The sequence below is a fragment of the Excalfactoria chinensis genome, chromosome 10 (genome assembly GCF_039878825.1).
Source record: "Excalfactoria chinensis isolate bCotChi1 chromosome 10, bCotChi1.hap2, whole genome shotgun sequence".
NCBI lineage: Eukaryota > Metazoa > Chordata > Aves > Galliformes > Phasianidae > Excalfactoria > Excalfactoria chinensis.
In genome coordinates, this window is record NC_092834.1 from 5,128,427 (window position 1) to 5,155,358 (window position 26,932).

The 26,932-nt window shown below is 41.1% G+C and overlaps 1 protein-coding gene across 2 annotated transcripts in view; it reads right to left on the reverse strand.

The window, feature by feature from the left end:
- Positions 1 to 26,932, reverse strand: part of MCTP2 (multiple C2 and transmembrane domain containing 2) — a 104,874-nt gene that overhangs the window by 44,715 nt on the left and 33,227 nt on the right. Inside the window, exons 1-7 of one of the 2 annotated variants that reach the window (XM_072345871.1) lie at positions 23,691 to 23,806; positions 23,169 to 23,333; positions 21,257 to 21,387; positions 15,238 to 15,424; positions 14,223 to 14,316; positions 10,720 to 10,822; positions 8,237 to 8,339 (exon numbers count right to left, since the gene is read on the reverse strand). In XM_072345871.1, the coding sequence (XP_072201972.1) occupies positions 8,237 to 8,339; positions 10,720 to 10,822; positions 14,223 to 14,316; positions 15,238 to 15,424; positions 21,257 to 21,387; positions 23,169 to 23,324 (774 nt within the window). In that variant the 5' untranslated portion in view covers positions 23,325 to 23,333; positions 23,691 to 23,806. Of the gene's footprint in view, positions 1 to 8,236; positions 8,340 to 10,719; positions 10,823 to 14,222; positions 14,317 to 15,237; positions 15,425 to 21,256; positions 21,388 to 23,168; positions 23,334 to 23,690; positions 23,807 to 26,932 lie in introns of those variants that run through there. The other variant, XM_072345870.1, reaches the window with a different exon arrangement.

Sequence of the window (26,932 nt, forward strand, 5' to 3'; positions counted from 1 at the left end):
CCCAGCTGTAATTTACAATGTAATTTTCAAAGACACTACGCAAAAAAAAAAAAACCAACACAAACCAACAACAAAAAAACACCTCACAAGCACAAAAATCCTCTCCCCAAACCATGATAATACACTCAGAGCATGAAATACAAAATGACCATTGGATTAGAGACCTATAAAATTGCAGATTAAATCTCTTACGGTCCAACTTTAATTTACAAACCTTGTACTTTATAGTAGAGCAATGCACGCAATAGCCAGTTTGAAAAATTCTGCCCTGGAAGCCAGTGAGTTGATGGGAAGTAATCAGCCTCTGTTATTACAGGTTGAAAATGGAATTTTTCTTCCAAAGTTCAGAAAAAGAGCCACGACAACAACTTACCCACCTACTGCACACTGCAGGGTACACGAACTCACTTGAAACGCTTCGTTTATGGCAAGGTTGTCAAATCATTACCCAGTAAACAAACGCAATCCAAAGAAATTAATCGGCTTAAGTAGAATGAATGTTAATGTAACAAATGTTCAAAATTAACTAATTCACGTAAGAGACTTCTCCCCCCCCCCCACACACCTCTGAATTTCAACACCATTTCCATGCTCTAATCTGCCGGTTGGCCCTATCACATTAAACGCCTATAAAAAGAAAAACAGCCTCCCTCCCTCACCATTTTGTAAACTATTTGGCTCAAATCAAAAGCATTCTCTCTTCTAAAAGTGATGGCAGAAATGTATTTATTATACACAGTAGGATATGTATTGATTAAACATTTGGCTTTTTAGGAAGCAGACCAGTTAATTCTAAACAGCAGTAACATAAAAAAACTGCAGCTTACCAAAAAGCTACATTCGGGGACTGTAATGATCAAAGATTAAAGATAACGGAGGAAATTTGGGGGCATGAAATTGCAACCATATTTAAAACGGCTATTGCTGCTCTGGCATTTAGAAGAGGAACTCATATAAACCATGGCAGAAATGAGTAAGGAAAGGGGGGAGGAAAAAAAAGGTATAATAGGAACCAAGCGATTTCACATTACAAGGGAAAGGTCACTTTCCTTCCCAATGCTGCTCCACCCTTTCTGTACCAAACAGCTCGTCGAAGGGCAGACGGCTTTCCTGGCTGACAGTTAAAAGGGAAGAGGGCTCTCATAAAGACCAAGTCTGCATCCTCAGCAGGGTCCAAACAGGAACTCCAGCTTTTACTATGTTTTCATGTGAAGCTGAGCTTAAAAGGATGCTGGGAGCTATGCAGTCATTTGTAGAGTCTCTTTAATAGTAACAGGCACCGATCATGAACCTGCCTTCAATGTAAGGGAAAACACAAAGCATTGAAGTTAGAGAATCATAGAATCATAGAGACAAAGGAAGTGGCCAGCCCCATTTCTAGGATCACTCATATCAGATGGTCCTGCCATGTAAAGTATTGTCTGCCCATCAGAAAGATATTCCAAAGATATGGAATGAAAACAAAACCACTCCAAGTTATTCAGAAACTAAAAGATGCTCCATTTTCCAAACTGAAAATTGGATTTCCTCTGAGTAGAGATAAGAGGCCAAATGGACTTGGCTTGAGATTATCATCCCTTCAGTCCAATGCAATGGCACCAGAAGAAGGTTTAGAGTGAGCTTTGTTCCTAGCAGCATGTCTGTGAGATATAGATATCCAACACATATCAACACTGCATAACTGTAGATTCTTCATAATTATGAATTTGGGGACTTAATTTTCACATATTTCAGCTACAAACAGTTCTCACCACTTTTTACTCTTAGGATGAAATGCTTCCATACCTCAGCAGTAAGAACACATGGAAATATGTCTGGATATACCTCTTACAAACATATTTAAGAGCACAGCCAATAAGGGGGGACATGGCACACGTTGCTAAATGCAGAGGAAAAAATAAAAGGAAGGAGAAGGTCTGGTAAGATTAAAAGTAATACAGGCTTCCTAGCTTTTGACCTTCCTCAAGGGGAGAGAAGCACAAGAGGAAAGAACAATTGGCTGTAAACTGGCATTTCTCCACTGCATTCTCATTTGGATGAAGAAAAAAAAACCTTGGGGAAAAAAAAAAAGAAGTCAAACAGAAGTTTCTCAATAGTTTTGGCAGCATGCTAAAGCAACGAGGCTCAGCAAAAGGTGTAAAGTAACTCTTATGCCCATGACTGCTTAGAGATTAAACTGGTGGCATGTCTCAACTGTGCCCAGAAGAAAACACCCAAAACCATCCTGTTCTTGGGTCAGAGTTTAGATTGTTCGACATTTCCCTCTGTCTCAGGAGGCAAGCAGTCGTATTAATTCCATTTGGGATCCGTTTCTTTCTCCTCCTATCTCTGCTATTTGCAAAAAATACTCAAATGTTCTCTCCAGCTGCAGATAATGTTGCACCCTGTGCTGGGGTCCTACGAAGAACACGGATTCAGAAAGATCGATTTTTTCTGCCATCCAAATGTCTTTCACAAGATACCTGAACTAGCAGTCCTGATAGCCATGTCTAATCTTTGGTAACTTATGTATAAAGATCAAGAATGGTATGGAAAGGAATATGGGAAAAGTGAAAACATCTACAGGGGAGATCCTTCAAGAGATATTACCAATATTATCCCCTTATTAATTCCATCTGTGTGTATATCTGTCTCTTCAAGGAACACTAAAGCTTGCATTCATTGATAGTTTGCTAACTGCATGGAACACACTGGGGTGCAAACAACAATTAAGACTGCCCATAACCACAGAGGGACAGTAGTGCCAATCTCACTGATAAGCTTCATTAGACAAAGTTACCATCAAAAAATAACCATCAGAAATCAGCATTCTTATCCCATGACAATTTCTAATATTTGGGGGATATTTCCATGTTCTGAATCAACTCAGAAAGACAAAATAACAGCAGCACCATTTCATCAGCACAGTTCACCACTTCTCCTATTATACGCTACCTTCTCTACACAGGAGCATGCAAAGGAAATCACCAGCTGCAAGAAAAGCTAAAATTCTTCATGCACTCCATATTCATACCTACAGGAGCACTTCAGGCAGAGGTAACCTCTGGCAGTGCTTCAGCTCGCCCTCCCAGCTGGTAGAAGACATTCAGGTGCATGAAACCACAGAACAGTCAAGGCCCAAAGTGCATCAAGTTCCTTTCAAATGAGTGAATATATTTGCTAAACTCTTCCCACAGATGTCCCCAGTAAAACAAATGTGACTAAACACAGTATTGATGTAGCCAGCCAATGCTAAATCTATTAAGCAACAACCTTCTGACCGCTTGGGAATTTTAATGAAATAGCCAAAGCCGAGATTGATATGACACAAAACACGGAGAAGACAGGACCCTTACGCAGCAAAGGGTGTTTTTTCATTGCTCTTGTCTCAAAGAAATATGGCTTAGTGGCTTGTTTGTTTTTTTTTTCTTGTACATTGATTTTAAGAAAACTTCACTCCGTATCCAGCTTTGATGCAGATTCAATGTCATATATCGATGACCTGACAGAACAATGCTGGGTTAAACCTCTGTACATCAACACCCGTGACGTGCAGAAAGGGTAATGGCTACTCTCCAAAGGTAATTCATCTAAAGCATTTGGGACCTCTGATATTCCTGCTTGAGCTCATTGCTGATGCACAATGTCATACCATTTGCCCTGAATAACATAAAGCTGTCTTGTTATAGACACACACCTCTTCTTATCAAAGGACATATTTCCCCAGGAAAAGATGAAAGCAAGGCACATATTTGATCCACCTGGATATGAGTAAGGAGGTTTTTTTGTTTCCCCTCAGCCTTGTAATACACGTTCATTAGATTTTATACAAAATGTCCATTCAGTCATGCCAAACTCTTTCCCCCAAACGTTTTGTTTTTAATAACCTTCTGTAGGATCTAAAGTACAATAGATTCTTGGCAGAGGGTTGATGTCCAAAGACTGAACACGTATAGGGTCAATGGTCTGAAAGCAAGCCACTTCCCAGGCAGAGCCAGGAGCACTCAAGTATAAGCCAGGATCTCAAGTAGCGCTCAAGAAAAACCCAAACAACCCACATTGCCTCATCAATACTATTTGCAATAAGCAGAGCATTGTCAAAGCCGAATATTTCAGATGTTAGGTGTCCCTTTTCCCTGAAAGCAATGTCTCTTACCCTCGTTGCAACATTTCTGGTTCATGAGAGGAGCAAAAATCAGAAGAGATGATCTACTGCACTGCAGCCTCTGCAACATAAGTGCACCATTTCCACTGCTCTCTCAAAGTCTAAAGCTTCCCCCAGCAAAAGGCTGTACACTTATGGTCAAGTGCTATGTAATCACAACAGGCAGGTGTCTGTTCTCTGAATCCAGGCCATGTTTCAGACAATTAAGCTTGCAAAAGTCATGCTAGTTGTTTCCACTGTATCTTCAGCTACCGACCTTGCGCGGCACTTGGAAACATTTCAGAGACCTCTTCCTGTTTGCTGAAAAAAGGGCACAGCTGAAATCTCCTCTGAGCTGATAACTCAGCAGATAAAAACATTCCAGCCTGCCATACAACTCTTCACTCGAAGGTCTTTCTATATGAGGATATTTGATATACCCTGCTTTAAGATTTACTGAAGCACATGATATGATCCCGTGCCTCTCACTTGCAGCCCTCTAGGAGAGGAGCCTCTTGTAGCAAAGCAAAGACGACAGAGCCTTACAGACAGAAACATGGCTGCTTTCAGTGAGACCAAGGGCACAAATGAACACAGAGATGAGAAACGACTACTTTGATAATCAGTTCAAGTCCCCTAAAACCTACAAGATGAAAAACAATCACGGAACCTATCAAACTCCTTTCTTGAAGCACTTAACTTTTTGCCTCACTTCTTCAGCTTCTATCACAAAAACCTGCTATGTTCAGTGCTGTACGTGGTCTGACCTTCCATCTCGATGCCCAGTGTCTGAGAATGCAATCCCTCTTTGCAGCCAGACTCTACAGGTCACCTTTGGCACAACAGAACTCCATTTTGCCCAATGCTAGTAGCAGTAATTTGCATCTTTTTCACGCACTGTTAAGACTTCTGGACATATTCAAAGCAAAATTCTCTTTCAAATTAAACTTTTCCTACCCCTCCAATATATACCCTTATCCAAAGCATTTCTTCACTAAGAAAATCTAGCCATCCACGAGCAGTTCCTGAAGGAAACTTATTTCACGTGCTGACAGCTCACAACTCAGGCTGGTGCATTTTTAACTTAGATGAGGGGAACAAAGAGGCAGATGCATTTCTATTTCAAAAGGGAGCGTAATGCAAGCCAAATATTAGGCCCGAGAAATTAAACTTGTATGATCTGTGAGGTTTCCTTGAATCTTTAACTACTGTTCGCTTTCAGCATATGTATCTAAATGGTTCAAAGGATAGATTCAAATTCAGAGCTAAATTCACAACATACGTCGAAATACTCATTTTGAGAAAAAGAGCTTAGAAAAACCGCCATTTTCTGCCTGAACCAAGTTAATAGGTGCAAAATGTTTTTAATCAGAAACAGAGATGAATATATTTATGCTAGATTTGAGCGAAACAGGAGGCAGAGAAGTTTGGATGGGAAGGAAGAAAATCAGTTGGCAAGGAAAAGCATAAACAGTTATTATTTCATTTTTTGTCTCAAACTTTGGACAAAAAAAAAACCTATGCTGAATAGAGTTTGGACATTACCACACACATACACTCCCCTGCTCTGCCTTGTTACATGCTTCCTAAGGGATACTTGACAAATGCCTATAAAATCAACAGAAAATCCAACTCTAACATCTTCTCGCTGTGAGCCCACACAGCCTACTGCCGATCATGCAGGCCATTTGGCAAGCGTTGGGTCTGCAGGAGAGCAGCTGCTCCAGCCACTCTCTTCCAGGAACATCAGAGATATGAGGACTTGGGGAAAAATTAACCAAGTGATCAAAAATGGAATAAAAGATGTTAAAGAGTTTTTCTTCCCTGTAAACATCAAATCATCCCTCGCGCCAAACTGACTTTAATATTGTTCAGAAAGTGGAGATGTTGAAGACTCAAGCCACTGAAAAATAGACAAATAGTCTAAAGCACCCCCAGCCTCAGACAGAACTTGCAGTGTAAGCCATGGAGGGAGGCAGAATACAGGGCAGCTTGAACAGAGGTGCGTACACATAAAATGCACATTTCTGTTCCACAAAGCCCCAGAATGGAAGTTTTAATATTATTCTGCCTATAGTGACCATGGTCAAACCAGCACCCAAGTCTCTGGGCCTACTGAATGGATAGAGCAGCTCTGCCCAGTATTGCTGCTTGAGTGTAGCACTGAGGCTCCTTAAGCCCAGTATTTATCCCACAGCCACTCCTGCACATCTTATCCACCTTCTGCAAGGGCAGGTTGGATGGAGCCCTGGGCAGCCTGACCTGGTGGCTGGCAACACTGCCCACAGCAGGGAGGCTGGGACCTAATGACCTTTAAGGTCACTTCCAACCCAGGCCATTCTATGGTTCTGTGAAGTATCCCGAGGTGCCCACGATCTGGACTCCAGAATAGCTTGGAAAAAGCACATGGAGGAGGAAAATAAACATAAACACAAGTTCCTGAAGAAATTCAGAAGCCACATTGCTTTCGACTTGAATGCACGAGAAATATACATATTTAAACAAAACAGTAACAGAACTGGAGCACATTAGCCTGTTCCTTCACCACTATAAAGCATTCTTTAAGCTGTGATCATATTCTCTAAAACAGTTCAAGAGCTTTTCAGGCATTTCATTATTTATTTGGAAACATCAAATATTTGTAGTTCAGCTTCCCCTTTCTGATCTTGATTGGTCCCTTACCTAACCTGCGTCCGTATATTTCCCAGCTGACCCTGAGGGGCTGCTTTGATTTAATGGAATTTTTGCTTTCTCTCTAGAAACCTCCCATTACTCCACTCACGGCAAGGATGGAGCCCCACTAAGCCATCCCCACAACAAAGCCTTCCCTGCAGTTGCCCACCTCTGAGATTCAAACTCTTTCGCCTTAAATACGAGAGATGCCTGCCAGCCTTTGCAGAGGTGAATATGCTTTCACAGGAATGCTTTCTGAAACAATATGGCAATTTGGTACTCTGTAATTTCAATCAAGACTCACCGACTGCCTATTCACGAGAGCTATTACTCACAGCATCACACTGTGCATTACTGAGAGGTCTGCACTGCTGCAAGCATCTCTCACACTGTGTGGTATGTCGTAAGCGTGAATGTTTGTACAGGGCATGAGGCAGTACCCACATCTCCCTATAAGGAACTGACTGCAAAAGGGGATGCTTCAAAACTCGAGGGAAATCGCATGCTTGAAGTTAAGCATGTGCTTACAGAACCCGAGTGATAGGAGCCTAAGAGTCCACGAGGCTGTTATCCTCAGCTACTGATTTAATGAAAGCAACAACCCAGAAAGTTATTTCCAAACTTTACTGCAACATTTACCAGAACCTTCTATGATACCGCAAACACACACATGGAGCTGTTTGCATCCTCTTGATCTGGTTTACTCTGTTATTACCAGCCTTCTTCCAAATTAAATCAGCCTTACGAAACACAAAACTGCTTTACCCCATTTCTCTATTAATGCCTTATAATGACCCTTTCATGTTCCCTTCTCTTTAGCTTGGCCTTTTTTTTGGCCATTTCAAAAAAAGCTTTAACACTCCTTCATCTCCAGAGCAACTCCTTTCCCCTGAGCTTGCTTTGTTTCCAGTTTTGATTTTATACTCCCGTGGTAGCATTCACTCTTCACATATTTGTTTACAGAACAAAAGCCACCCGTCTTTAAAAGCACTGTGGAGCAGAAAACACCCCTTTTAGGTAATTTTATTCAGCTGTGCCAATAACAACAGCTATCTCTAGTCAATCCTACTGTGATGTGCAATTACTTTCTTGGAGCAAAAAAGAAGACAGAACAAAGACATGCATAAAATGTTACCTTCCGAAGATGATGTGGAAACACACAGAACAACTCAATTATGTTTTCAGACCTACATGGCACGTAGTGCTGATGAAGTACAGACACTTCTGCAATTTTCTTTCCAATCAACTAAATTTCTATTAAAATGGGCTGGCAACGCTTGTTACGCTAAAGAGGACTACAAACACTGCCAACTAAGGTACATATAGGTCACAAAAGCTGTTTGTCTCCAAATCTTTGTTGCTTTGCACAGAGAAGAAAAGAAATGCAACTCGTTCCCAGCAAAACCACCGTTGTTTGAAAGACATACGAAGGTAACTTACAGACAGCAAAGGGATAGCAACTTTCCCAAGAAAATCAGGGGGTTTATCTCCATCTTCATCAAACACTGTCACTTCCAGAACGTCGTGAATATCTTTAATAGGGCTGTAATGAAAAGGGCAGACACAAACAGTGATATTCGATACGCATGCAAGCAGTCTTCCCCACAAAGATCTGAGAATGCTGTTTTACTAATTAAGTTTGTATTACCTTGGAGTATAAAACTAGAATTTAATTAAATTGCAAAAAAAAAAACTGAATCAAATGATGGATATTCCCCAAGCTTTCCCCTCGTGTTGCAGTCACATAACTAGGTGAAGAATAAACAACTACCAGACGGTGACATTTTTTGTGTGTCTATGCTGATGGTAACAGTGGATTAACTCTGCTCTCAAACAGAGGAAGCCGGTGGCCAGGAGGGGTCCAGGGCTGAATTCAAAACCAGGCTCCAGGACACCGAGCATACATGAAAAATCATCCAGGAAGCAAAACATGTAATTTCATTTGACTTGAGCTATTACGCTCCTTTTAAACTATTAGCAAAACCAATTACTTAAAAAAAATAATAAACCTAACAACCCCTAATTAAAGGCCAAATGTACAATATTTTTATTCCATTCAACCCAAACTTTCAAACAGTGCGGCAGCAGGCGCCCAACGCTGAGTATTTTATCAGATCATCAGTAAATCAGTCTCATTTTAAAAATGTTACACGTGTGCTTGCAAAACCTGGGTAACCGGAGATGATTTATGAGTTGCATTCATTATTTCCTCTTTTCCCTCTACCACATGCTAGAATTAAATAAAGAGGCACATGGCATAGCGCCTGCTTGTTATTTACATCAGTGCAACTATCCTTCCTAGAAGGCTGTCTCAGGGCAGTCCTGCTCATGAAACCTCTCCCTTTGACACCATGGAGATGCTCTTTGCAGAGCAGTCAGGAACGTGAAGCCATCTGCTTGTCCCTCCACTTAGCAGCCATAGTGTATCTTCCAGTGTGACCCAGGCGCTATCTGCACTACACATGCACTATTTACAAGACCTCATCTGTAAAATACATGAAAACCCCTCACTTCAGCCACCAAGCCTCCACATACCTCTAACAAGCCACTACAACTTGCCATACATTATTGCAACCAGTGGTATGAAATATTAAGAAACCCACAGTGTGACACAGATAAGTGTGTTGCAGAAAATCCAAGTATGACGGGAAAGGCTCTTTGGTGGTATTGAATGCTCCATCTGAAAGGGATTCACTCTGAACAATCCACTCTGCTCTAAATCATCTCCAATAGCTTTTAAGTAGTTTGATCTTGATTAAAGGGGTGGGGGGGAAGTAAGCAAAGATATCCCAAGAGAGTTACGAGAGCCTGACTGGCTCTGTGCATTTGCTGCTTAGAGTGGCCATGCACCAGCAATAAGAAAGTTAGTGATGGCCTGCAGCTGACACTTCTGAGACCCTCAGGAAGTGTAGAAACAAACCTTCTTTAAAAAAAATAATGATTCGGGATTCTTATTAAGGTTTATTTTGTTGGCTGAACATCCGAAAAGACTCATCTGTTGGCACAATCACAGAGTAAACAAGTGGGAACTTCTTGAAAACAGACAAAGCCAAGGAAAGGACTCCAAGGTTGGACACGCATTCAGCTGCATCCATGAATTTAAACAGAAATCCAGCAAAGTACTTCTATCAAAGAGATTCGTTACTTTTTATTGTGTTTGCATTCAGCTAAGTGTTCTGGAATGTTGCTTTTGCAAGAAATCTGTAGTTCTCAAACCGTGTTTCCAGAGATCTGTAAACGTTACAAATACCCAACTGCCAGCCCTCACCGCTTCCTACTTTGACACGGCCTACTACAACCTTGGAGATATTTATTTCAATCAGATCTTCACAAAAACCTTTCAGCATAAAAGATAAACTATTTGACTGCCTATAACTGACCTATCACTTTTTTCTTACTTGCGAATTCACCCCCAAAACACACGTATTTGCTTTCATAAAAATCTAAGCTTCTAATCTGTGTAAAGCAATCTTTGGTTATAGTTTAAATTCATAAAACAGAAGCAGAAAATCAGAGCTCATGTTGTTCCTGTTGCTTACAGATTAAATGAGGTATTCTGCCACGGTTCAATGAAACATTTTAAATTATGGAAAACGTAGGCCTGAGTATCTGGTCATAACTTTCCATTATATTATCTCTTGGATCCAGATACAACTCCATTATGTCCAGTCATGATTCTTCCTATAAATATCACAGTAATTCTTGTCTTAATGACTTCTATTAATAAACTCCATGCAAGAACTAGTAAAAGGCAAAAAGCTCCAATTGAGTTATATTTGATATTTCCCCAACATCCTCTTCTGGCTATGAAAAAATGACGTATCTTACACTTGACCTTTGTATTTTTCCAAAGTCAATAGCTTTTATAGATAAGCTGCTAACAGTTTGGTGTTTCATCATGTTTTCAAAAGCAATTCACTTACAATGTGAAAACTTTGTTCCACTCTGGATTGAGGTTCTTGTAAACGGTGTGTGTTTGAAGACTGTCATTTCCCAGCTCCAATACACAGAAAGGATCACTTTTACCTATGGAAAAAATCAGACTGGAATTAAGAAAAGTAAGAAAAGTAGACCAGTTATTGTAGTGAACACGCACACTTTCTTTGTAGTAAAGCCACAGAACTTGACTATCCAAATATAAACCCACTAAGGCAACTGGAAGTGGCTTCCCACTTGTGGAATGACTTCTGCTAAACAAACAATACCACCAGTGCATCTTCAGTTTTGAAATCAACACCACCATATAATCCACTCAGGTGTCTTCACTCTAATACCTGAAATCTGAGATTTACAGACAGTAATCTCTAAAGCTGTTGAGCAAGAAAAATCTGCTCAAGTTGACAACTAGTCAGATGACATTATGAAAGCAGTACTGTCACTTTGAATCAGGACAGAGTCGGGGCTTTAGTTACAACTCTTTCACCCTCATTAGAGTTTGTGGTCTTCTCCAGTTGATTAGAGTGAGCACAAGAAGAGCAGCGTGGCATTGTGTTTGTGTATCAGCAGCATGTGAGCAAGTCCTTGAAGCTAAGGAAACCCTACACAGCATTGCAGCTTCAGTAAAACCCAAATCAACTCAAAGATCCAACTGCAGAATCCAGGTGTGAAGCAGGCAGGGTATTTAAAAACAAAAACCAAACAGAGCAGACAAAACAAAACCCTCTATAGAGAAAGATGCTGGTGTGGTACATACTACGTTGCAGAAGTTTGCTAACGGATTAATATATTCTTTTGATAAAGCACGCTGCATGAATTTATAGCTTTCACAACATAATGCATTTTACATCATGAGCAGAGCTCCATTTACCTGTGTCTGACTCAGTAACTGATTGAATCTCATCATCAGTTTTCATATACAATTCAGCCTCAGACTATCCAGCCTATGTATGCAAGTAAGTATGGCAGCAATGCGGGGATTTAGGTAGTAGGCTGAAGATACTAAAGCCAAAGCATTATTTTTATTTTCTCATCTTTATTTTTGGTACTATTAATGAAGGGCTCTTAAGGTTCTCACTCCTAGAAAGTTTATGAAATAACATGGAATCTTGTCAGTATATAAACAGTGGGCACTGACTAGTCAATACTGGTAAAATTTAAGAACCACGTACATTACTAGAATCTGTTTGTCTTCTTTTCAGCTTATGTGCCCATTCCCTACAAAGCAGCTCTTCAGAGAAACTGCTTGAAATGCAAACTGGTATATGCCAGAAACAATCCCACTGTATAATTTGATATTCTGAATGCTATTTTTTGGTCAGTGAGCAAATGCAGCGTTTGAGAAGAACTCCCATGCATGCACTGAAAACATCCAACAAAGCAGAAAGTGATTTTCACATCAACAAACTATTATCTAGGAATATTAAAGTATGGAATGCTCAAACTGGGCTGGCTGTGCATGAACAAAGTCTACACATTCAGTACATCTATGCTGTTTCCATGGGACAGAGGCCTGCAGTTAAGATCTACAGCATTGACATATACCTGCAAACAGAATTCCCAATCACACCAAGTCAGGAATGAGGTACAAAGTGGCACAGCGCTTCTCATCTCCAACAGTTTGCATACCTGAGACTAGTTACTGCTGTGGGACAACACAGGGAGGGGATGCCACCTGCTCAGACAGTTCCTTTATTAAGCCCTTGGAACTCTGCGTGCTTCTTATTGTCTCCACAATTATTCCTCTATCAGACTTTTAGCCGGACTTTGAATTTACTTTTATCAATAACAATAAATCTGAGCAGTCTCCCTGGTAATGCAGGAAATATGGCACTGCTCTAGGAGGGCTCTATTATGGAAGCCCATAATTGCTGCACTAATCATTTATGAATGGCTCAGAACAGATAATTAATCTTTATGTCTCTCATTACATGATCAGAAATTATGCTATTTTTACCTAAAATGGCTGCATCCTTTTGCAATTTGGTGGGTCTATTACAGCATAATACTAGGATATTTTCAGCACTGCCATTGAAAAACAATTTGTCATTTGCTTCATGAATCAGGCTCAAAGCCTGGGTTATTTTGAATATAATGACAGACTGAGTAACCTTTTCCTTAAGCAGAATTTCATTCTCCGCTATGCACAAGGAATGTGTGTCACAAACCCTGCATGAAAAGTCTTTGAATCGCAGAATCAAGAACCCGTGTTTCTCTTCCAGTGTTCATTATCCACCTACGTGTTCCTGGTTAAGAACTGAGGGAAAGGGGGCCAAATCCATCACTGATGCAACTGCATTAGGATCGGTGAAGTTTTCCAAAGAGCCCATGACCTCCTAAAAGCTCAGTTCTTCCCCTCAACACTGCACATGTTTTGATACAGCACTGTCATCTGATGAAGGTCCTGCTTTGCCATTGCAAAGTCACTGCATGAGCTACCTACCCTTATTGGAAGGCTTTTTTCCTTTGTTTTCAAATTAAATTGCTCAGTTCTTTGAAGCACCAGAATCTGCAGAAATCTTCCCTCCCAGCGCAAGGGAATTGAAACTGAAACAGTGCCATGATTAATGCTGGGTTTTATCCTTTGGACCTTATTTTAGGAGCACTGTTCTCCTATGTTACATTGTCTGCATGAATCCCAGAGAATGGGGCAAGAGTGTTTTCTCTCTAGCATCTTTCTTGCCTTTATCAACAAGTTATCTTTGACAAAAAAAGAAAAAAAAGCAGCAGACTGTCAGCAAACAGACAGCACACAATGCCGTGAGCGTGAATTACGAGATGCTGCAAGATACAGAGGGGAATTAAAAGGTCTCCAGAATCCTGGAGAAGATGATAATAAAAATAATAATATCCCAGCAGTCACTACAGAGAAATATCAATTCTCCAGCCCTTCCCTGGAGAAACAATATGAAGTTGTATTTTTAACATGTGTTAGTGTCCATTGCTGCCAGGACCAGGAACCATTTGAGGTAAAGCTCAGTGGAAAACCGGTCCTTTTCTTGAAGCGACAGCCATGAAGATCGCTACAATTGAAGCCTCAACTCCCTATCAAGGGTGAGCTTTCTTTTTCAGGAGAGAGCCCAAGGTACCACCCAAACCCACGCGCTCAGCGCTGTGTCAGATGCCCCAAAATCCCTCTTCCTGTTCACAAATTCACACCACACCCAACAAAATTTGGAGAGACGTATTTCAGAAGGCAAGCATACAGATGGGCTACTTTTAAATGCCAATTTGATTAGGACATCCTAAATTACTGGCTACCTAGCGTAAATCCAAAGGGGAATCTGACCTCCAACCAGGAGGCCCTTCCCACATATTTGGGCAGTGCAAGTCAAAGACGTTTTGTGCCTCAGTTTCTTGGGGCAGGCTTCACGCTGCAAAGAAACAATGAGATTTGCTTTCCTTTGTTCAACAGACAGTACTGCACAGAGTGTAAATAACACTCAGAACACACTATTGCATCAAATGCTGGAAAACAGAAATGGAATACCTGCAAAATCTGCTGCCAGGAGGTCAACTGCCTTTAAAACTTTGACCTGCAAGAAACCAACATCCTTCATGTCTCTAAAGGAATTCTTTATACTCTGCAAAGAGAAAAACACTTAGTTTAGGAAACGTTAAATTGTAATTCGGTAAGAAACAAATTGATGAACTACTAAATGGCTTTAGTAATATTCACTGAGTGTTTCTACAGCACTTCCGTTTAGCAGTCAATATCCACGTACATCCTTCCACTATCCCCTTCTCAATGCATGGCAACCATACATTTCATGACATCTCAAACTAGCAGCTCCCAAGAGGATTCTCAGTTCACTTAAGTTACACATTAATTTCATGATAGAAACTGGAAGGAGCTCTTCTTGCTTATGGAAATATCATCTGCCTGTCAAAACCAAATATGGGACAGAGGTAGATCTGGAGAAACAGCATGGGTTTAGGAAGATAGCACGCTCAATCCGGTGATCTTCAAAGTGTTATCACGTTCTCTGAATTCATGGTACTTCAGAATCACACCCCATTTTACAGAGACACAGGCTTATTCCTTCATACTCAGCTTTAAAGGATTGAAGCGTGGAAGCCATCAAATGACTTAACCCTCCCAAACTTGAAAATTCAAAACATATCATCCCAAAGGAGAAAAGAAAACTAAGTTCTATTTTCTCTCTCCCTGATATTCAGAGTATCTCATTCCTCATGATAAGGTCTTAACATAATTCAAGTTTTCATAGGAAATCATTAGCTTAAAACTCAACAAATACAAGCATCCAAATTGCTCGAGTCTATCCACCCTGCCAATCTACTTGTCATTCTAAAGACAATAACTATTCCAAGTAATAGTTTTCTGTGGTAAGAGACATGTTATTATGACTGCACAAATCTTATTTTTTTTTTCCCTTCTCTTTTTGTCTCTTGTTTTGGTCACAGTTTTGGCTGGTTTCAAAAATGAAGCAGAAAAGGGGTTAAAAAAGAAAAAGAAAGAAAAGAAAAAAGAAATGCAAACTCACATAGCGCTGTGCAATCTGTTTTCTTTCACTGGGGTCTCCCAGAGGGCAGACACACAGATCAGAGATGGACACTCCTGTACATGGGGTGACAGCAATCAGCATTATCAAGGACCCCGGATGTTTTTCCAGAGGCAGCTCTAAGTAATTTGTCTGTTTCATTGACAGGGCAGAAATGTCAACTTTACATCTAGAACAACAATGCCAAGGGTTAATGAATAAGAGGAAGTAAGTAAAATAAAGCAATATTTAATACTGATTTCAGTAGCAAGCAGGCAACAAAAGCATTGTGAAGGTATGCACATGTGTGTGCACATATGGAACTAAACATGAAAAACAAAGCAGCCAGTTTCCATCGTACTTAATGTTGGTTTTGCTTTCTGGTTCACCTAATGGTAAAGCAAAGGTAAAAGGTTTGGGTTGTACAGTAGAAAACTTAACTCTGGCCTGCCTCACTTCCCCTCCCAAATCCCCCAGTGCTTTGTGATGGATTTGAAAGAATTTTATTTCACCTGGGGGAAAAGGAAAGGGGCAAACACGCAACTTAAAACATTAGCCTAAAATAGATACGTTACTTTAAAGTCACATACTCGATTTTATGCTACATTATACTGTATGCCCCAATCTCTTTTACAAGCCTTACTAGAGTTACTTTTTCAGTTGTACTGTTATATTTCCCAAGGGGAAGGGCTGTCTTGAAAGCTCCCCCCACCCCCAGCGCATTCTATGCATCATTAATCTGGTTTAAAATAATAAAATAAAGAGAAGCATTTGTGAAGAGACAAGAATAAAAGGTAAGGGTGGGCTAAAAAAGGGGAGATCGCTAGACATCCAGTTACACATGAAGGGAGCAGCTCAGTGCAACTGAAAGCCTAATCACCTTGCTCAGCTAAATGCCTTCTATTTAGAAGTCCAGTAAATGGAGTGGAAATCTTCTGAACCTCTTCAGGTCCTGGCTTTCAAGAACAAGCTCAACAAAAGTTGCAGATGATGGAAGAAACAAACAAAAAAGCAGGAAGGAGAGGCTTTGTTGCCACAGTGCAAGGAGAGTCGCGTTCCTCCAAGGGATGGCGAGTGGATGATGGAGGGAAAGAGATTTTGCTCCGCTTAATGCCTGCCGACAAGTTTTTATTTAAACTAAACTTGTTAAGGTGTTGTCTTAATAGGCTAAAATTCCACAGGGTTCCCCCAGGTGGGTTTCTTCTGGGTAAATGGTGCATGTAGTGTTCCTGATTGATCCCATTCCAGTAGTAGAGCCGGAGCAGTTTATACCCATCTGCTATAAATTGCATGCTTTCCGCTTCTTAACAGCCTATTTTCTGTGAATGCTAAGGGAGGTGGAAAAAAAAAACAACAAAAACAACTAAAAACCCAAAACATTTCAGCCTGAAAACCCAACAAGCTATGTTGGGAAGTGAAACTCGTGGTTCTGATGAGTTTGTAAGTCATCCAGTAGCTCTGTGTATTGAAGCGCAGCTCTGTGTGTAAGCTTCTGCCCAGAGTCAATGGGGATGACTTTGCTCTGAGCGCACTCTTTGCTATTCACCATGCTGAGGATGCAACAGGTTGCAAGTTTACTCTTATTAGCTGCCTTCAAGAGCTTTGAAAGAGAAGGAAAATAAGCCAGAAAGAGTCCCAACGCCGTTCGGCAAGTAGGCTGCCCCTCCACAATTTCCAAGTGTGAGAGGTCACACTTGAAGCTCACTGCTATACCTGGACCCTCCTCAAAGACACGACAAGAGAAGATGCTCAAGAAAGGAAAACAAAGCAAAAATAAAACAAAAAGACAAGTATTTCAGAAAGACCTCGTCACTTTCACCCCTCAGCTCAGCATTGCCTTGGCTGCGCTAACAGCAGTGTTACTGATAGTGCACGTATACAACGCAGAGGGAATTTGTGCAATTATCTTGTTGGTTTTTTTTGTTATTATTTTTACAGATGAAGAAATCGAATCAAGGACAGAAGAGAAACTCGGGGTCACCCAGCTGGCCACACAGGCCCCATCTCCCACATCAGCATTTCATACACCCACTCAAACACAATGTAGAACCAGGAAAGGCTGCATTTGCTTTTTAGGTTAAGAACTTTCCATGTGAAAAGGGAGAGAAAAGACGAAACTTTCAGACAACGGTGCAGCTCCCACCAGAAGATAACCTTAGAAATGTCTTGTATCTCAAAGGCAAAGTTAAATATGATTCTAGTTTGTTTTGGCAAATTGGAATTGTTTCACTTATTCGAAGAATTTCATTAGCCAAAGGTCAAAGAAAAGATTGAGTATAAGGGTGTGGGGGTAGGAGGGATGCACATGTGGAGGGGAAAGCAGCAGGAGATGGAGTATAAGCATTTCTTCCTCAAATCATGTCTGATTTCCGTGCAAGCTAACTTCCTAAAAACATCTGTGTTCACTCAAGGTGACGGCATGCTGCTGCAGTTTCTTTTGAGGAACTGAAAAGAAAATCCACATTTGCACTTGGCGAATGGCAAAAGGCTTAAGAAAAAAGACAATGTTTCATTAAGGTTATAGAAGGCAACTGATCAGACCATAACGAATGCATCTCGGTGAAGCAATTAGATGTTCAATTTACTATATATACACACACACAAATTAGCATACAAGCACTTCTAAACTGAGTCTAACTGTATCTCCCATCCTCCTGAAAGAGAAATCCTCCACTTTCCATCTCTCAAGCTTCATATCTGAACAACGTTATATAGATAATTATTTCACAGGAAGGCAAGAAGAGACTACGGGGATGGCCACAGCATAAAACTAACGGAGGCATTCCACAGGCTTTGCTGAAATTAGCCAGATCTAAATGCAAAGAGCAAAACAGATTATTTGCACCTGAGGCGATGCAAATGATCTCCTGAGTTAAATTCACAACGTAGTAACCTTATTTCAGAATAGAGTGGCTCCGTTTGTCGTCATCCTCCCATGAATCAAGGAATTAAGTCCAGGCATAATATTTCACACATGGCCATATGCATGATCTATAGAGGACAGAGGTCTGCTACCTCAATTAAACGCTTTTCTTCCTTCTCTTGATCAATATAGAAGTCTAAGCCTCTATACCGACCTCTAGTCCTGTAGAGAAATATGCCACAGCTTTAGTTTTCATTTAAGATTGCTCTTTTGACGTTATGACTTACAGCCCTTATATGTATCTGCCATATCTTTTTTTCACCCATTTCCAATTAATTTTGCAGAGAAACTTCACTTGAGAATGGCCTCCACTACATTTGGGACCATTTGTTTTAATTTATCAAGGAATAAAATGTTAAGATTTCACTAGGAGGTGCTGGGCTTAGCCACTTCCCAGCAGCCCATCAAACAACATTAAGTATCCTTACATATGCATAAGTATATATGATAATGCCAAAACAAATGATTGCCTTTTTTCCTCCAGAACCCTTGCAAGCCCTTCACAAAAGAGGTCAGAATCATCACAGGTATACACTAAGATGTGCCTAAGGTTAATATTTGGAGAGGGATTTCAAATGCCATGGGGTGCCAGAGAGATGGTGAACACGGTCCCATTCTGACTTATACTAGACATAAATTCAGTGAGATTTAATTGAAAGGTTTAGTCCCAGTCATCATAGATTTTAGCACTAAATCCCAACCGTGCGGCCTTTAGAACAAGTTGTTCCTGCCTGCAAAGGCACCATTTCCCTGAGGCATTCCTCAGAGATATCAGATGCTTTCCCACCACACTGCTCATGGCCTTAAGTCTTGTGATTTTTCTACCTCCTTCTTCTTGATGCAAATTTGTGGTGAAAAGAAACGATTTTTTTGCAATATCGCTTCTTCAAAACGTATTTCTGAATGCAGAAATGCTCACTACCAACTTGGCATAAACAATTTAACACAGCCTGGACAAATTCTGCACACGTTAACACCTTTGTTTATTAATATACATTAACATCATCTCCTGTTTATAGCATGCCTCTTATCCCAAAGGATACAAAAAGCACTCCGTAAACGTTAGCAGCAGCTCCGTGCAGACTAAATAGAGGGATTATTTCATCCAGCACCAAAGAACAGCCACCCCCCAGCATCAGACTCTGGCAGCTGAACCCCTCAGTGCTGCAGTATATTATGTGAGAAATTGGATCCCAATGGAAATATAAGGATAATGTAGGTAGGCTGAATGTAATGATTTAGGTTGCAGCGCACCCTGACAATGAGGGTTCACTGCACAATAGGAGAAGGGTGACATGAAATCACAACTTCGCTAATTCAGAAGCAGATCAATGCCCCAGGTGTTAGCGTTTAGTACTGAAGGTCCAATGCATTTCTTATGCTATACGTTCCATAAGCTTCACGGACACTTTGGGCTCTATTTCAAGAATATTTTACTTTAAAACCAAATTATGCCTGGGAGAGACGTTCCAGGGGCTTAGAGCGTTCATACTACATGAAACCGTGGGCCTAATGGAATGAACAGAAGTCTTTATTCCACAGAAGTTCAGCAGCACATGACAACTCATGCTTTTAACACCTAACCAACACAATCCAACCTACACAGCCCTGAGAGAACATAATGAATTCTACTCTATCCACAAGTTAACCACAGGATTATTAAGATCCAGCAGATTTTGCTTTTTCCTTAAAATCATGAAGATACATGAAGGCAGTTGGGATATAACACTGTAGGTAATGACTGGGTACAAACCACAGGCATTTCACTATAGAATCTATCTTACAGCACAGCTGGCAAGTCAGGAGATTTCAAAACTCAACTTGGAAGTCACGGTGACAATAAACATGGCACCTCATAATGCATTTTTTTTTTCCCCCTACAAAAACTTTTTTCCCATTAGACCGCACTTGAACCAAACATTACAATAAATAACAACATTTATTGGGTTTCAAATGTTACTACGCTGTGCAAACAAGGCTGGTCATTGCATATTTGCTATTCACCTACACATGCAATCTCCAAATCTTAGCCTATTTTTTTCTTCTTTTGATGCTACAGTGAAATCACTGCGCTTAAGGAAACAGCACTATTTTCTTTCCACTGACAGCAAAAATAACTCTAAGGTAAATCTGACAGACACAAGCTTTCCCATTGCTGGAATCTTTAATAACGCCACTGTTCATAGAACAAGCTGATCACTTTTTGCCACACCAAACACCTGCCTGAAACAAGGAGGGAAAAAAAGAAGGGGAATAATATAAGGAGAAATTCCTGCTGTGCCAAGGAGGCTGAACAGAGGCAGGCCACAAACGCTGCTACGTTTCTTAACTCTAAACAGAAAATATCAGAAGTAATAAAAGTAACTGTGAGAACTGAAGGAACAAATTCATCTCCAGCCACTTCTCCATGTGATGAACAACAGCGTTCAGCCAGAAAGCATTTCCTGCTCTGCAAAACCACAAACATTTGTAGAGCCAAAGGGGATTGTTCTTTTCAGTGAACAGCTTCAAACTATTTTAATACTTAAAGCAAGAGGATGCTCTTATTAGTTACTGCAATTGAGTCAGCAAGTTGTGAAATACTCTCCAGGTAAGAATGGAAACAGCAGCACATGGCATCCCTACCCCTAAGAGTTTAGAGACTGGAGCACAGATCCAGCTGTACAGACACAGTTTGGGAAGCCAAATGAAGAGATGAGAGCAATAGAAAGAAAGCTACATTTATCTCTAGGAAACTAAGACTGTGCTAGTACTGCACAGAAGTGGATGGAGTTAGACAAAAAAGGATCAGGACTTAACAGTAGGAACCGTACTCTGTTACCACTAAGAAATTAAATGAAAGGTTCAGCTAACTAGCCCACATGTCTGCTGCTTATATGGTATGAGATTGAGAACCTGAAGTTAGAACATAATACTGCAGCAGGACAAAATCTGACATCAGTCAGGACCGAGATGTTACATGAGAGGTCACCCCTGCAAGCAATGCTCTGAATTGCTGGAGACTTTGCAATAAGTTGGGGCACCAACCTGAATATAAATGAATGTAATATAAATTATGTTAGCTGTTGCATTTAACCCCCCTCCAAGAAAAAAACTTACGTTCCCAAAAGCTCCTCGTGCTTTTTGTTATCCTTTCTCCAGACCTCAATGTCCAACATATCCTTCCTGTCAGAGAAGTAGTGAAAATCAAACTGTTCCCTCCACTGAGGATTTGCACTCTTACACAGTGTCTAGAAAACATGCAGTTATAATATTTACTTTTCTTACATGGCACGTATTTTCCACAGTAAAGCACATATCATTTCTCCTATAACAAAGCCAGACATTAGGGCACCAAATGCTAAGAAGGTCATTCAAACTAAAAGCTCCACAGTCTACCAAATAGAGCCTCATCATTCTTCCTTCCAACAGTGCTAGCTATTCAAATGCAGTATCAGTGAATGGCTGGAGAAACGGTGGATCCTCCAAGTTCCACTCTCACTGAACCACGGTCATCATTCAGCATCACTCATGCCAGAAGAAATCAGGAATTCGCCTGAATGAAGATGATCACCTTAAAAGCAGGTTTGAATTAATTCAACAATCCAAGCTGGCATTTTTCACTCTTTAATGTTAAGATATCAGTGACAAAGGAGGAGCTTCGGTAATATTAACATGCTGCTCATTTGAAATCTGTAAATTGTCCTTCTGAGTTCAGTCTTTCACACTTTCAGGTTACTCCAAGAATGCAAGTATTCACTGGATTGAGACTTAAATCACTTGCAATTCATATCACACTACACTAACCACCATCAGCATCAGTGTGGCCACTGAGAGAACAGGAGATAGGATTAGCTGGACCATGACTGAGATTTCCTCCACCCTGGCTGCTTTTCTGGGCCATAAGATTGTACTTCATAAGTTAAATAAACTCCAGGAAAGAACATGAAGTACAGACAATTTGAATTCCTACTGCAGCGCTAAAGCTGTGGTCCCCAACTCTTGCTGGACTCCAGACAGAAGTACTAAGCAATTAATTCAGTGCAGGCAACATTGGCCTGAACTCCCTCTTTTAAACTTTTCAATTTTCTGTGACTGCAAACAATGGAGAGTCGTTCGGATTCATAACACAAGCTATGGACCATAAAGAGAAACATAAAAAGGGATCTTAACTAGAATACCGCGTATTTATTCTAAAATAACTAAACCATTTGTTACTCTTCAAAGCTGCTTTACAAAATAAAAACATCATATCGTGACCTTGCGTGAGGTCTTTTGCGGGGGACAGAGTGCAGGTTTCAGTCTACATCCGAACGCTGTGTTCTGTGAACTTCCACTGCACGTTTTGTACAGGAGGGATTTGGTTTGTTTCCTCCTCCCTCCACATTTCCAGTTCATGACACTTTTGCTTTCTCAATAGAATAGTATTTTAATTACTGTTTATTTCCTTATTAGGCTTTGGAGGTGAAACATGTACCTTTGGGAACCCTACTCATTTCTTAGTTTCCTATGAAATGGTACAGCGTTACAGGTAAATGCAGCCTAAATGAACAAAACTCTAAATCAAAACTCCAGAATATTCCAGGTGTTTTATGGCTTGGTGGTGGGCTTTTTCCTTTCTTTTTTGTTTCTTTTCCCCTTTCTGTTAAAGTAACATTTCTCAAGAAAACTGCTTAAAAAAACCTATCATTTACCTTCACCAGGAACCATTTCAGGTCTGCTTCCCCAGCATACCTAACATTGCAAACCTGACTTCTGCGTTGGCAGAGAAGAGCGAACATGTGTGATGCATGTAGCCTTGTTTCATTTCACATTAACACTGAGCATCCATCAATACGATGAGCACGTTATATGCACAAAAACAGATACACTGCTCCCAACTTCCTCATTTCTGTATTGCCGTATATAACATAACAGTAAAACATCAGCATCCTTGATCTGGTCTCCTGTTTTTGATCTCACTTACGTGACAAAAAATAAAACAGTAAGATTCAAGAACAGTTCCAAACTAGAGGAAATTCTGAGTACTTACCTTACTCTTGTATCTTTGATCTCCCAGTTTCAGGAGAATAAAAACCTCTGCCAAGCCCCCTAAGGGGATGTTCCTCCCTTCCAGTAGCGTGATGGTAACCTGCCCATTCCACAGCTGGTTCTTACGCAAAGAGTCGGAGAGTCGCATGCTCCGCATGAAACTCGACTGAAAAGCAAGTCGGAGGCACAAAACAGTTATACAATCTAAGCCACGTTTTCATGCAGTCGTTGACAGCGATATGAAATCATTAGAAGTGAGAGAGGTATCAGCAGTTCCTAATAGCAAGCAAGGAACTGAGGGCACAAAAAAGCTAAGGGTTTTCTGCCTATTCCACGCTACAGCTGACCCTGACACAGGAGAGTATTGCGGAGAAAGGACAGAAGAAGGGAGAACCAAAAGCAAACTTAAACATCTCCAGCTACACCCATAAAACCAGGGTCTGTCCTTTCCTGAGAGGCAGCCCACAACCATACACAGCCTGTGAACAGGTATAGGACTGAAGCCACATCTTCCACCACTCACTGTCTGTCCTCTGCATCAGCTCTTTGCCTGTAGACCTTGGGAGCTGCAGCTTCTAGAAACCCGGCTCAGGAACCAAAAACACCAATGCCTGCTGAAAAGCACTGACACGATTGGGCCCTTTATCAGGAATTACGGTTACCCAGTAGGCACATTTGTTACCTTCGCTATTTCCTCCTACATAGCACGGCTGCACTAACAGTTTGCTAACTGGCAGTATTTTATTGGACAGAGGATGATTAAATAGGTCTTTATTTGGAGGGAGTAAGAGTGAGAGCTGGAAACATTAAAACTCAAGGCTATCCTCTTCTTCTCGCAGTAAAAGCCCTGCCATATTTTATTCTTAGGAAGCAACTTTTAACTCGCCACGCTTTGGAGCTTCAATCATATCATATACAGGTGAGAGCAAGACAGAGGAGATTTCACAAGTCACTTTAAAGCAGGACATGTTGGCTTTAAAAGCAAGTAAGAAAACTTGTTGCTAAATAAAATGATTGAAAAAGCACCTGATGTCAGAAGATTACTTTTTATGGATCAATTACCCAGCTACAAAATGCTTAAATCACGGGTGGTGAACTCACAAAGTTTTACTCGCTTTTTATTTTAAAACACCCAACTCTTTGAATCCCACAAGCATATTAATATACTTCTATTTAAACACCCTGTTTGGTGTTTCCTGGCACACTGGAGAAAAAATTCCTACCTTTAAAAAGAAAATGAGATTTTGATTCATAAATCCAGCTGCAATGTAATTTTTTTGTCCTTTTTTTTTTTTTATTATTTTTGTTTTAAAGTTTGTCTTTTAGGCCAAAAAACTAAAGCATGGCTGTTCCCATGGACATACTTCAAAGACCCGGCAGATATATTCCTCCCTAAACACTGCAACTATTTCAAAATCCTTTTTATAAAGAAGGGAGTAATGTCCACAAGGGATCAAAGGGCATTCTGCAGTCTGGCAATCGCCTTAGAAAAATGGCAGTGCTTCCATGAAATATGCCCTAAAATAATTTTGCAGCTTGGTATGTCCTAATTTCAAATTGGATGTTTATCTTGGAAAAGCTTCTATCTAACTTGTCCATAAAACAGCTCCACTTAGCTCTATGAGCCCTGTGAAAATGGAATCCAAAGCTGGCTATTAAAGGGGCCTGGAGATTGCTTCCATATGGCGTAACAGCATGGGAGTGGAGGGCTAAGGCCTACAGCAGGCGCTGCTTGGCTTGAGCTCCCGATCTATCCATGGACACTCGTTGCATTACACCATAACATCTGGATTATTGCTTGTAATGTCCCTGGGAAATATCCACTTCCCATCAAAGCCTTTATCTATCTTAGCTGTACTTTGAACATTTTAGTATTTAACATAGTCATGTTTGATGTGATGTACTCGCTGCTTGCGGACCAAGGCTTTTCCCTCCCCCCCACCCTTCCTCAGAGGAGAAAGAGGTATTTGATGTTAGTTCACAAAAAAAAAGAAAAGAACAACAAAAACCCACAAAGTTTATAATTCACATTACAATTTCTTTTAAAAAACAAAGCATCCTGTTCGTTCTCTTCAAAGCTTCCAGGCCGAACATGGAAAGAGTTGTTATCACTCAGTTTGCAAATCAAATTTGGATTCTTTTCATTTTTTACCTAGTCTGGTATTTTAGGGAGTCTCACGGTGCTGAATGGGGGAGGCGGGGGGGTGGGGGTCCTCCTACCTAAATACAGCCTGAAATATAAGCCTGCCTTCTCAGCCACTAACTTGGTAGTTCAAAGGAGAGCTGGGAGGTACTCAAACCATTCCCAGCAAATATCAGCACCTGCAGCTCAGTATTATCAGAGCACATTGCAATGCTTCAACTCTGACCTCCCAAAACAGCCGGCCCTGAACAAACAGCCTTGTGCAGCCCCACTGTATGGCTGGGCAGCTGCAAAGCACCCTGTGCTGGGGTGCTGAGTCCAGCTCAGGAGTGGAGTCTATCGGCCACAAGCTGTGCAAACAGGACCTGACTATTTTCTGGACAAGATCAAACATCGCTTTAAAGCACCACACTGTTAGAGGAGACAAAACGTTTTCAGCTGGTTCAGGATATAGCACTGATCTGCACCACCTCAGCAATATTGCCTGCTTCCACAGTACAGCAATTTTGTCCCTGTAACCCTCTCTCTCAGTGGAGCAGCATGATGTCCCAAGGAAGCTGATCCCCTCCGGCCCCAGTCACATCAGCAATGCTTTGGGTTTCCTGCCCTTGACCAGGTCCTGAGTGCTTAGCAGGTCTGAGACATCTCCCATGCCTCGTATCTTCTATGTGAGCACTGAAGACCTGAACTGTGCTTTCTCTGCAGCCCCCTCCTCGGCCTTCCTGCATAGTTGGAAGGCTGTTCCTCTGACCACCCTGATCTGATCAAAATCCTCTCCAAACAGGCAATGCCTCACTTTCTGGAAGGAAGGACGTACAAGAAAAGCCAAATGTGGTACAGCCAAGGACCTGAACCATTAATGAGACAACTTTAATGGTGCCTGGGGAATGCGGTACTACAGAAAACGCATCCCAGGTGAAATCCCAGTGCATCAGTCCCTGCACTGATCTGCCTTCACACCAGGGAAACCAAAGGCCCAGCAAAGGTGGCTTGTTCAGTGATAATCAGACAACATTTTTAGCTATTCAGCTCTTTCCTTCCTCTCTGCCTCCCAAGCTGCAGACAGCTCTGCGCGTGGGTGCTCCAGCTCCTCCTGTCCCTGAACCCTGCTCATTCCAGCTGTGCTCCCCAACCACATGCCAGGCTTCAAGGCCTCTCTCTTGCTGCATTTTCCTCCAAAGGCTGCAGTCAGCCAACTCACACTCTGGCTACGTCCCAAACCAAAATCAAGGTGCTTTGCCGAGGTACAGAAAAGTTGGCTGCAGCTAGGATTTGACTAGAGGGCTGGAAATTAGGAAACACATGCTTTATGATGGCAGTTGGCAGGTGTCCCGAGCAAAAGACACTGGACAAGTTCACTTATCTCAACCCCCTCCTCCCCAAATCCAGCATCCATCATTCTGAAATTACACTTCTGGCCCTGAGATTAGAATTTGAGGGGTCGCCTCAAGAGCCCTGACTTCATCCAAGTTCTCCATACATTGAAAAATATCCATACGTGCATCTAATGTAACTGTTGGCTTGCAAATAACCACCAGCAATACCATAAAAGTCATCTTTATGACCAGCTCAACGCTGTAAAAATGGAGAAGAAGTAAAGCAAAATGTTTCCCACACAAGCA